Below are 13,338 nucleotides of genomic sequence, written 5' to 3'. Positions count from 1 at the left end.
AAAATCTAACCTTGAAGTTTGAGTCTTCACATGTCTTCCTCCTCTAGTTATCCAAAATTCTATAATAGCATGATCGCTGCCTCCTAGGGTCCCAGCCACCTTTACCTCCTCAACCATTTCCTCCCTGTTTATAAGGATTAGATCCAAAGTAGCAGATCCCCTTGTTTTCTCCCCTACCTTTTGGAAGATAAAGTTGTCAGCAAGAGAGGATAAGAATTTGCTTGACCTGTTAGTTTTACTTGAGAGAGATTCCCAACAAATGTCTGGATAGTTGAAATCTCCCATGACCACTACGTCATATTTTTTGGAGAACTTGGTCATTTGATACATAAAGAGTTCATCCATGCTGTAAATATAATCTAATATAACCTAGATCTAGTTCAAGGGAAAGATATAAAAAATAGTGAATATTAAAAAATAAAAATCTTAGAAAATATTTAAAATATATGACGGAACCCTTGCAAATATATATGAATTGGTATTCCAGCCAACCAATCACAATTTAAATCCAGAAACCTCATTATTGTTGCAGTGTAAAGCAGTGGTGCGATAAGGTGTAGATTGTGGATTTAACAACTCCTAATTCCACATTTGGGTGCACGGCATAAAACCACATCACAATGGTGAACTCTGTCACTCTGTGGCATCAGTGGCCCTGACTCGGTGAACTACAGAGTTGTTTCTGGATCCAGTAAGCAAAATCCGTTTTACGTAGACTTCAATGTTAAAAAAACACATTTGGCAGAGATCCGTTATTTAAAACCAGACTAAAAAGTTGTGTCTGCATAACTTTTTTACCAACGGATTTCTACTGGATCCGTTCTAACTGATCACTACTGGACATGTGAACAGACTGTAGCCTAAGGCTCTGTTCACACTTTGCGTTTTTGCAGTGTCTTTTGATGCTTTTTTTATTTCAGAAATCTCATGCGCACACCTTGTTTTTTTTTCCTGACTGTTTTGTGAAAGAGCTGCGTTTTTGCAAAATACAGCATGTCACTTCTCTCAGCGTTTTTTCAGGGTTTTTTCAGCATTTTTCAACCATAGAAAGCAATGGGTAGTGCAAAAACGCAGGTATCAGGTTTTGCTGTATTGTTGGTGCCAAAACCTGCTGAAATTAAATTAGGTTATTTTTTCTGCACTAAACTTTATCAGTATGCACAAGAGACAAATAAACACTGACAAAAACGCAGTATAAAAACACAGCAAAAACGGAACGTGTGAACATAGCCTTGGTGGTTTGGAGACACCACAACCTTTAATGTGCCATGAAGGTGCTGCAACTTGTAGATCCACAGTTTCGGAAGGAGTGTATGAGAAAATAATTGCATTGGAAATACACTCAAGGACATGGCAGCTTGTAGTTCAACGGCTGGATCAATTTCTCGCCAAACTCGTTTTGGAGTATGCTTTCGCTCCATCCTTAATGGCATATAGTTTCAAAAACTCATATAAATTACAATGAAGATAGCCGCATGCATGAGCTCATATCTTCTGGAGTTTGAACAGGCATGGAGGACTCCCTCCTTCTCCCGACAGGTTGTAGTCCAACAATGTGCAGCCATCATATGTAAGGCATATACTGATAGAATGCCATAAATGTGATTATAATACCTCTTTCAGTTTTATTGCACCCTCTAGGATTGGGTAATGTGACAATGTGGATCAGAAAGAGCTGTGAACCCATGTTCCACATGCCTGCATGTACTGGTGTCCTGATTTCCCCGCTCTTCTGTACGAATATTCTTAGCACTGGATCTGGTAATTGATTATTGGTATTTCTTGAGTGCAGTGGAGATGATGGCACCTGTTTTAGGTTGCCATGTTTCACAGAAAGCATGCAACACAGTCCCAGAGATCACCACATAGTTGGATGAGAGTGGTGCAAAATCCATACAAGAAAACTCAAACAATAGAAAACCCAGAGATCACCACATACTTGCATCAATGGGTTGAGCAACCAACACTTTAAGGTAGAAGTAGATTCAATGGCAAGTATATGAATAGACTAGATGGTGGCCCGATTCTAACGCATCGGGTATTCTAGAATATGTATGCGGCCGACCGGGCGCAATCAGCAGAGCTTTGTTTAAATTTGCCGCCAAAATAGCTGATTGGTCGTGGCTGGCAACCGTGGCCAATCAGCAAAGCAGTGTTTAAATTTGGCGGCAATATCGCTGATTGGTCGCGGGCGCCGGGCGCGACCAATCAGCGAACTGTGTTAGTGAGGACCGGAGAGCTTGTTTAAATTTGGCGCCAAAATCGCTGATTAGTCGCGACCGCGACCAATCAGCAAAGCGGTGTTTAAATTTGGCGGCAATATCGCTAATTGGTCGCGGTCGGCGGTCGTGACCAATTAGCAGAGCGGGGTTTAAATTTGGCGCCAATAATGCTGATTGGTCGCGGCCGGCGACCGCGACCAATCAGCAAAGCTTTGTTTAAATTTGGCGCCAATATCGCTAATTGGTCGCGGTCGGCGGTCGCGACCAATCAGCAAAGCTTTGTTTAAATTTGGCGCCAATATCGCTGATTGGTCGCGGTCGGCGGTCGCGACCAATCAGCAGAGCGGTGTTTAAATTTGGCGCCAATATTGCTGATTGAGGACCGGCTGCTCGCAGCAGAAGTAACCCGACCGGCGGCGCCGCTTCCCGGTCCTCCCTTCACACATGCCTTCGGGAGATCAGCGGCCCTAGGCGCTGATCTCCCAACGGTAGCCGCATGGAGGGCAGCGGCACCGCCGGTCGGGCTCCTTCTGCTGCTAGCAGCCGGGAGATGACCGGCTAGCGCCGGGAGATGACCAGCTGCATCGCCGCTGACCTCCGTGCGGCAGATGAGCCGCTAACGGCCGCCATCTTTTTCTGAAATCCCGCGTCGCTGATGGTCCGGTCGCGGCCAATCAGCGACCGACGCGGGATTACCTGGACAGAAGGACAGACAGACAGACGGGATAAGACAATTATATATATTAGATGGGATGAGCAGAAAGCAGATTCATTGGCCTAATTCCTCCCTTCTTAGGTGCCATAAACAGTAGCGGCAGGATAAACAGTGGTGTGAAAAAAATATTTTCCCCCTTCCTGATTTCTTATTCTTTTGCATGTTTGTCACACTTAAATGTTTCAGATCACAAAACAAATTTAAATATTAGACAAAGATAACACAAGTAAACACAAAATGCAGTTCTTAAATTAAGGTCTTTACTATTAAGGGAAAAAGAAATCCAACCCTACAGGGCCCTGTGTGAAAAAGTGATTGGCCGCCCCCCCCTAAAAACATAAAATAACTGTGGTTTATCACATCTTTGGGAAGCTGAGATCAATTCCCCTAGTCATACACACGCCTCATTACTACCACATCTGTTCTCAATCAAGAAATTACTTAAATAGGACCTGCCTGATAAAGTGAAGTAAACCAAAAGATCCTCAAAAGCTAGACATCGTGCTGTGATCCAAAGAAATGAGAAACAAAGTAATTGAGATCTATCAGTCTGGAAAAGGTTATAAAGCCATTTCTAAAGCTTTGGGACTCCAGTGAAACACAGTGAGAGCCATTATCCACAAATGGCTAAAACATGGAACAGTGGTGTATCTTCCCAGGAGTGGCCGGCCGACCAAAATTACTCCAAGAGCGCAGCGACGACTCATCTAAGAGGTCACAAAAGACCCCACAGCAACAACCAAAGAACTGCTGGCCTCACTTGAGATCAGTGTTCATAACTCCACCATAAGAAAGGAAACTAGGCAAAAACGGCATGCATAGCAGGGTTCCAAGACAAAAAACACTGCTGAGCAAAAAGAACATAAAGGCTTGTCTCAGTTTTGTCAGAAAACATCTTGATGATCGTCAATACTATTGGGAGAATACTCTGTGGACTGAAAAGACAAAAGTTGAACTTTTTGGAAGGTGTATGTCCCATTATATCTGGCGTAGAAGTAACACAGCATATCAGAAAAGGAACATCATACCAACAGTAAAATATGGTGGTGGTAGTATGATGGTCTGGGGCTGTTTTGCTGCTTAAGGACCTGGAAGACTTGCTGTGGTAAATAGAACCATGAATTCTGCTGTCTGCCAAAAAATCCTGAACATAACCCAAAAGAAAAAAACGAACACCCAGGTCATAGAATACAGAAGATAAAGAATTAGCCAAACAATGTGTTAGACTAAGAAACATTTATTAAACACATAAATTGGTTCTTGGTGGCACTAAAGAAAAAGTACACACACGGATCTATAGTAAACACATACTGCCTTCCTGTGAAGTACAATTATAGAAAAACAGGACCAAACTACATCATAGTATATTAATGCTGCAGATGCAATATGTGATATATATTGTGTTGAACCCACATACTTAGCATATAAGAGTACAAAAATGCAGAACAGTGCAACGTAGCCCTATCAAAATTGAATTGTATATAAGGTCAATGACCAAATAAGGCTACAAATCTCATATACCTAAACCATTGCTGATGCAGGTACAATTGCTAAGAGTGAAGCTAAAGTTTATACATCTTAACGAATTGGAAAGTCCAAAGAGTATACATACAGACTACTAGATACATCAGCCCTATAGTTCAATCATACACAGCATGAAATAAAGATATCTCAATACCTAGTGGTCCGTCACTCCGTGTGCTGCACGCCGACCCCGACGCGCTTTTCGGCACACCTTTGTCAGGGGGTGGCGTCCCCCCTTGTCACCAGCTGGTCATTTGGTCATTGACCTTATATACAATTCATTTTTGATAAGGCTACGTTGCACTGTTCTGCATTTTTGTACTCTTATGTGCTAAGTATGTGGGTTCAACACAATATATATCACATATTGCATCTGCAGCATTAATATACTATGGTGTAGTTTGGTCCTGTTTTTCTATAATTGGACTTCACAGGAAGGCAGTATGTGTTTACTATAGATCCGTGTGTGTACTTTTTCTTTAGTGCCACCAAGAACCAATTTATGTGTTTAATAAAGTTTTCTTAGTCTAACACATTGTTTGGCTAATTCTTTATCTTCTGTATTCAATGACCTGGGTGTTCGTTTTTTTCGTTTGGGTTATGATTAGCTTTCCGAATGGTCGTTCTATAGTCTTGTACATATATATGTCGTAAAATGCATCCCGTGATTGAAGTGTATGGGGTATTTATTGCATGGACATATATTATATGTGAATTTCAGGAATTGTTCTAACAAAAAATCCTGAAGAAGAATGTCCGGCCATCTATTCGTGAACTCAAACTGAAGTACACTTGGGTTATGCAGCAGGAGAATGATCTAAAACACACTAGCAAGTTCACCTCTGAATGGCCTAAGAAAAACAAAATTAAGACTTTGGAGTGGCCTAGTCAAAGTCCTGACCTTAATCCGATTGAGATGCTGTGGCATGACCTTAAAAAGGCGGTTCATGCTCTGAAATCCTCCAATGTGGCAGAATTACAACAATTTTGCAAAGATAAGTGGGCCAAAAGTCCTCCATAGCGTTGTAAAAGACTCACTGCCAGTTATCGCAAACGTTTGATTGCATTTGTTGCTGCTAAGGGTGACCCAACCAATTATTAGGTTTACGAGGCAATCACTAATTCACACAGGGCCCTGTAGGTTTGGATTTCTTTTTCCCTTAATAATAAATGCCTTCATTTAAAAACTGCATTTTGTGTTGACTTGTGTTATCTTTGTCTAATATTTTAATTTGTTTTGTGATCTGAAACATTTAAGTGTGACAAACATGCAAAAGAATTAGAAATCAGGAAGGGGGTAAACACTTTTTCACACCACTCTAGTTTGTCAGGTGCGTACTTTGCTGTCTGTATAGTTACACTACACTGGTATGGAGTGTGCCAGAAGTATATTAGTATTTTAAATCCAATAGCTAAATGCCCAAAAAATCCCATTTTAACCAATCCAAATTAAAACATAACTCTTTAATTGTTAAATGAAAAAAATATAAGTATCCAGTGCAAATCATATGCTAAGGTGCACATTATAGTTATATACTCTGTCCTTCCTATTTTTAAATGTATCACAAGCGGTACAATTACTAAGCTAGTTGAGTCATTCAATTGTAATACAAATATGGATACATCTGCCTATTTGTCTCTACATACACAGCTCCAATAGCTTCAAATTGTATACCTAGCATAAAGCAAAAGAACTGCTGTCCATTATCTAACCATCAGGGATTGTATCCTATTTTGTAACTTCTAATGACCAGGGGGAACAAGATGCTATTACAATAGAAAAAGGGCCTCCCCACCATTTCACCCTTACTGGCTTCATCAGCAGGGTTGTGGAGTCTGTAAGCCAAACCTCCGACTCCTCAATTTCCTTGACTTCCGACTCCACAGCACTGGTTGGAGGAGCTTCACTACTGAGCGTGTACATAAAGTGCAGCACAGATTCATCTCAGCTAAAAGCCCAGATCCTTAGATCAGGAATAGAACCAACATTTATAGGACATTTCACAACTTTCCCAAATTCTTATGAAAACATTTCCAGCACATCCTGCATTGTACTACTGTACCTAATTTATTATATATTTTAGGAGTCGGTCCATTTTATACCGACTCCACCAAAATAGACTCAAACTCCACAGCCCTGTTTTTCATAGTCATTGCCTTCACCCTGGTGAAGCTCATAAGGGTGAAACAAGTTGGCTAAATGGAGGCAATTGTCTTCTATTTACTGCAGGTAATTGTGATTTTTTGAAAAGTAAAAAAGTAGACTTTTTACTGTACTATGATTGCTGCATGTCGGACAGACATTTTTTGCGACGGGCACATGTGGTCTTTTAAAAGTCTGAAGACTAGGGAAGAAAGTCAGCATAGAAGATCTTGTGTCTGCTTTAGGCCTGGGCTACACTGGGACTTTTTGTAGTGCTACTGATTTGATTTTAACTCTTTTGTCGCAGATCCAGTACATTGAGTTGTATGCATTGGATGGACTGCAGCTGCCACTTCATAGTTAAAATCAATCAGTAGTGCTTCAAAAAGTCGCAGTGTAGCCTAGGCCTTACTGTGACAGAATACAGGCTGCTGTAAATATCACCGTACTGTTTTGATAACTTCTAAGTATTTTCTTCTCTTATTTACTTTAGTTTCTTTGATCTTATAGAGGAACCGTCACCATGTCAAAAATAGCCAGTTTTTTGCCCATATTGTTTTCCCACTACACCCCATAGATTTTGTTTATTTGCCATATGACCCTAGAGATATGGACCTTTTTATTTTGTGCTAATTTTTATGGTGTTTGCCAAGGAGGTGTGGCTCACATGATTCTCTGGGGGTGTCTTTAGTCTGCTTTGCATAATTACCCCGTGAGGCACGCCCCCTTGTAGACAGCAGAAATAATTAGCACTGCATTGAAATGCCTGTATGTCTGTAACCTTATGGATTGAAAAAAAACCCTGCATACTCAGAGGAGCAGCAAAGAGAAAAGTCAGTCCACCTTCAGATTCTTATATATAGATGTACAGTTTGCTCAGTACAGCCACAGCGAACCATAGAAAATGTAACCTTGAGAACTCTATCTGACATCGTACATGGGGACGGGAACGCTCCGGTAGAGCACAACTAGGAGCATTTGTCTTTTCCACTAGAACAGTCCAGATCTCCACGGCTGAGACACAACGTGCTGCAGTATATAAGAAGCTCCTTCAACTTATACGGAGAGAGCACAATTATAACTGCGTTTTATCTAGAAGTCTGATTTTATAGAATGGCTCACTCTACAACTGCAGTTGATCTGTCCCTGACCAAGGTAAAAGGTGGTGCCAATGCCCATGAATGCATGGCCGCACCAAATAATCCAGTGCTGGAGCTCTCCTTTTCTAGCCACTTTCCGTTCTGGTACCTATAAACAAAAAAGACGGACCGTCACTTACAAAACAAGAAATGGGTGTGTACAGGCGCTTACTAGGAGCAGCCATCTCCATATACAACTAACAAATAAAGTAGCACCTGGCACGCTAAGTATGCAAATATGAAATCTATGAAATTTGAATAGCATTACTGCTCTAGAAAATAGAAATAAATGAGAAATCTTGGCACATAAATTGGCCAATTCATGTGTACCTGGTAGCCACAGTAAGGGGTTTTGTCGATACCAGGACCCTGCCAATGTGTATCCTCTCCTAGAGACTAAAGTCTGCATGTGTATGGGAAGGCAAGATCCTGCTGCAATTAAAACCGCCTGTGCAGAGTGCTACTCTATTTGTTAGTTGTATATGGAGATGGCTGCTCTTAGTAAGCACACGTGCACACCTATTTCTTGTTTTGGAAGTGACAGTCAGTCTTTTTTGTTTATATGCATAGGTCTTCTGAGTGAGCTCTCCGCCTCAATCCACAGGCGGTTTTAATTGCAGCAGGATCTTACCTTCCCATACACATGCAGACTTTAGTCTCTAAGAGAGGATACACATTGGTAGGGTCCTGGTATCGGTAAATTTATGCACAAAGATTTCTCAGTTATTTCTATTTTCTAGAGCAGTAAAGCAGTTCAGATTTCATGTATTTCATGTTCGCATACTTAGCGCATAGAAAGCGATCCCATATAGTGAATTTATGGTCTACTCAGCAAAACTCATTTAATGCAGTCACAAGTGGCTAATGGGACAATAGGGCCTGTGTTCTACTGGATTAAAAGATCACAAGACTAAAGACGTTCACACACTATCACTAAGTGAAAACATATATATATATATACTCGTGCGTGTGTGTGTGTGTATATATATAAGAATATATCAGGATACAAAGAAACAACTGGTACATTTATCTTCCATGGTCTGTTATATAACAACACCCAGAAGCCCCACAAGAGTCCTGGAAACTCACAGGATAGGTCATCAATGCTTTCCCCAAAAATAGCAACACACTTGTCCACATGTAGAGTTTGATATTGCCATTCCGGCCCACTCACTTCCATGGAGCTCAACTGTAATATCACACACAAAACATGGGCATGTGTGGCACTGTTTTTGTTTTTTTTTTTCTCCTAATCCTGGACCGCCCCTTGAAAGAGTTGCTGTCATCAGCTGAAAAGTAGCCAGTTTATGCTTGTTTTATTCCCACTGCTCTCCTATAGTACGGTATTCTGTTATTTTTTTTTTTTCTTTTTAAAATCCACCATACGTTCAAGAGATAATGGCCATTTTATTTATTGCTACTTTTTATGGTCTTTTTGAAAAAGGAGAAAACATGAGTATAAAGGCATAAAAAACATTATTTTACTCAATAAAGGTTACATAACAAAGTATACAAAAGATCACATCACAAGATGGGGGGATATGAAGTGCGAGGTGCCATGCATAATAGAGACACACGGGTAATGAGCCAAGATATAAGTATCTGTATAGCTCCTTATGAATATTAATGGTGGGTGTGGGAACATGTGTCGTGGGAATCACCAATTCATAATAGGCTGCTTAATGCTCTAATGTGCCAAGGTATATAGGTAATCCCATCTCACATGCCACAAATCCCCCTAACCTGATTACATCACAGACAACACTCACCCGGAGATTCAGAGTATGAGGCCCTCAGACCACTGTGACCATTATGCAATCGTGGTGATGATGACAACACGCCCCAACGCGCGTTTCGCCTGTCTTTCTCAAGAGGCGCATGACCTATAATCAGGTTAGGGGGATTTTTGGCATGTGAGATGGGATTACCTATATACCTTGGCACATTAGGGCTCCACTAGCATTAAGCAGCCTATTATGAATTGGTGATTCCCACGACACATGTTCCCACACCCACCATTAATATTCAAACGGAGCTATACATATACCGTACTTATATCTTGGCCCATTACCCGTGTGTCCCTATTATGCCTGTCACCTTGCACTTCATATCCCCCATCTTGTGATGTGATCTTTTGTATACTTTGTTATGTAACCTTTATTGAATAAAATAATGTTTTTTATGCCGCTATACTCATGTTGTCTCCTTTTTCAACATGTTTATTGTTTGAGTAGGCAACAACCGGTCCATGGTCTGGCACTTGTGACCAGGTACCATGGTCTGTTTAGCAAATATAAGGTGGGCCATTGTTTGTTCATTTTTTTATGGTCTTTACAAGGGAGCGATGTTCACAGGATTTTCTTAGGGCATGTCTGTAACCTTCTCTGTTTTATTACCCTGTGAGAAACACCTTCTTGTAAGAGCTTTGAAATTAGATCCCACTGAGAAGCCTCTCATACAGCCAAATCAGATCTTGTACTTTGCACTGTTGAGGGGCAGTACCCCAAAACGTCTTTTCTGCAAATTGAGATTTTGGTTTTGGCTCTTATCTTAAGTCCTATGGCAAGGCTCGTTAAAGGGTCGATATTGACTTTTAGGATCGCTGCTTCCAATAGGTGGCACTAGAGGTCAAATCCTCTTCCTCTCTGAAGAGACAATTTCCTTATTTAATTTCCCTCACACTGGCATGCCAATCATGAGAATTATATATTTCTAAGATGTCTACAATGCTTAGTTTCTGTTACATGATATTAGATTTCTGCCTCTATTATATAGAGTAGATATACACAGTCTTACTAAAACAAATTGCTGACCGTAGCATAGTAATAGAAAAATCTCCATATCTAGTATAACTTTTCTTAAACCTTTATCTTCCAGGACTACTTTGAAAGCTACTTTTCTATTGCCTCAGCCGTACCGTCGGTGCCATGCCTCATCCTGAATTTCTACCTTGTAAACAGGTAAAGTCTACACACACACACACACACACACACACACACACACACACACACACACACACAGCGTTGCTACATATGCACATATAAGCACACACAGCTCTGCTACATATGCACCTATAGACTCACTTACAGCTCTGCTACATATGTACATATAGACACACACACAGCTCTGCTACATTTGCACCTATAGACGTACACACACCTTTGCTACATTTGCACATGTAGACGCACACACAGCTCTGCTACATAAACATTTATAGACGCGCACACAGCTCTGCTACATGAACATTTATAGACGCGCACACAGCTCTGCTACATGAACATTTATAGACGCGCACACAGCTCTGCTACATGAACATTTATGGACACACACACAGCTCTGCCACGTGCACATAGATTAGTGTGGGGCAGGAGGGAAGAGAACATTTCTCTCTGTGATCGGGAAGGACGCAGTGTCAACGTTCTCCTCCATGACCGGAAGCTGCCTTCCACACATACAGTTTTTAGCAAGCGTTTTTCTTGCTAAAAAGTGCATTTTAGGGTACGTTCCCACCATGAGCTTTTGCTGAGGTTTTGACAATCCTTATTTTTTCTGCATAAAAAATAAATGCAGCATCTTACAGTTCCATCAAAGTGGATGGGATTTCTAGTAATATCATGACCACTGTGCTTTTTTTTTTTTTTACTAAGCGTAAACTGACCTGTGGCGCGTTTCAAATCCGCAGCGTGTCAGTTTTTCTTGCAGTTACTCTGAGTTTTCTGTGCGGATTTCCCCCATAGATTTGCATTAGATTCAGAAAATTCACAGGTAAAATGCGCACATGCACTTCCACTACAGAAACGCATCAGAGACCTATGTAATCCACACATGATTATATCAATAAAGTTTTGTCAAAGTCAGATACCAGTAAGTGTCAAAAACACAGCAGGTTTATTTAAAGCATGACACAACAAAAACCCCAGCATCAAAAACACGATAAAAACGCGTGTTAAAAAAATGCACACAAAAACACAGTGAAAAACCGCAAGTAACCTAATTTAAATAATAGATGAAGAAATGGTGCAGAAATTCTGCAGTGTCAAAAACTCACCAAAAGCTCATTGTGGGAATGTAGCCTTATGGTCCGAGTAATGCGATCTGTGCCGATACATAAGCAGTGAAGGCAGGAGTGCGGCCGGATACACACATTTCATGTCCAGCCTGTATTCATGGGAGAGACACTCCCAGAAAAGAAAAGTCTGAAACTTGGATCATACTGCAAGCTACATATCAGGGGGCTGAAAATGACAAAGTTGTGGTTTTAATCCATGAAAAAAAAATGTTTCTGCTATTTTCCAATTTCTCTGAAAAACTATATGTAAATGTATTGCTTAGTGCCTCAGTACAGTCCTAAAAGGTAACGCACGGACGTGTGTAGCTGCTGCTTTGGCAATAATGTATTTTCAGCTCCGGGTAAAGTAAATAAGTGAGATGTTTATCACCAAATTATAAAGTAGAAGAAAAGTGTAATCTTGTTTTATTTCCCTCTTCTGCCTCCTTGGTAAGTCCCATCTTCCTTCCAGCGTCTGATCGGCCTGTATCAGTGCTCAGACATCTAATTAGCCTGCACTGATGGGAGACGTGGCATTGCACTTAGACCTAGGTCTGTATTCCCCCGAGCACAGGTTATTAACATCCAGCTGCTGTCACAGGAACAAATGGCTTAACATAGGCATCTAACCCAGAAGTGGATGGAGGCGGCTTAAAAATAACACTAAGGAACAATGTGATTGCAGCAAAGCAGAAAATCAAGATTTGGCCTAAAGTTTTCCCTTCACCCAGGAACCTAGACAAGAAAGAAGACTATTTATTTACCAGCCATAATTGGCTGTCATTAAAATGATGGAGGTGTCATTGTGTACTGAGGCACTGACTCACCAGAAAGGTATGAAAATACCATTAACTCTTCACTACATGGCAGAGATCAGCTCTAAGATTTCATCACCATTCAGACACAAAACTGCTGCGTGACATGCAGAAATCAAGAGTATGACACTGGTGACATGTCAAGGCTGTTTAAATGGGGTGTTCTAGGATATGGCAAATATTGCCCAGGGCTGGTGGTGGGGTGAGTGGCATGAAATAATAAAAGACCGACTACTCGCCTGGTATCTCTCCAATGCAGCGCTACCACTTGATTTTCTATTTTATTCCATTTCCTCCCCTTATGCAAATGTTCCACATTTTATGAAAATCTCTTTAATGTGTTGAGTATTTAAAGGATTGTCGTGTGAAGATAAGTAATCACCCATCCATAGGATAGGTAATATCTTATAGGTCAATGGCCTACCGATCGGCAAAATAGGACCTATTATACCCATTATAACGGAGCGGCAGTGCACATGCTGGACCGCCAATCTAATCATTCTCTATAGGATCGCTCAGCTTTTCCCGGCAGCTCCATAAGGTATGAATAGAGTGATGGTCAGGCATGTACACTCCTATTCTAATGGGTATAAAAGTGCCCCAAACTGCCGATCAATGCAGCTCTCAGCCACCAGACCCCCTCCGATCTATAAGTCCTGGGGCTAGGTGATAACTTATTTTCACTGGAGATCCCCTTTACCTTGCAGGATAGCTGTAGACGGACTTTTCCTT

At 41.1% G+C, this 13,338-nt stretch overlaps 1 protein-coding gene across 1 annotated transcript in view; it reads left to right on the top strand.

Annotated features, from left to right (window-relative positions):
• SLC29A3 (solute carrier family 29 member 3) overlaps positions 1 to 13,338 on the top strand; it is an 86,624-nt gene that overhangs the window by 37,060 nt on the left and 36,226 nt on the right. Inside the window, exon 3 of the mRNA XM_073685854.1 lies at positions 10,621 to 10,703. Coding sequence (XP_073541955.1) covers positions 10,621 to 10,703 — 83 coding nt within the window. The remainder of the gene's footprint in view (positions 1 to 10,620; positions 10,704 to 13,338) is intronic.

The sequence above is a fragment of the Phyllobates terribilis genome, unplaced genomic scaffold (genome assembly GCF_046119375.1).
Source record: "Phyllobates terribilis strain yellow unplaced genomic scaffold, ASM4611937v1 Scaffold_5__5_contigs__length_657084704, whole genome shotgun sequence".
Lineage (NCBI taxonomy): Eukaryota > Metazoa > Chordata > Amphibia > Anura > Dendrobatidae > Phyllobates > Phyllobates terribilis.
Note: the sequence above shows the minus strand (reverse complement) of the source record. Positions and strands in the feature narration are given on the sequence as shown.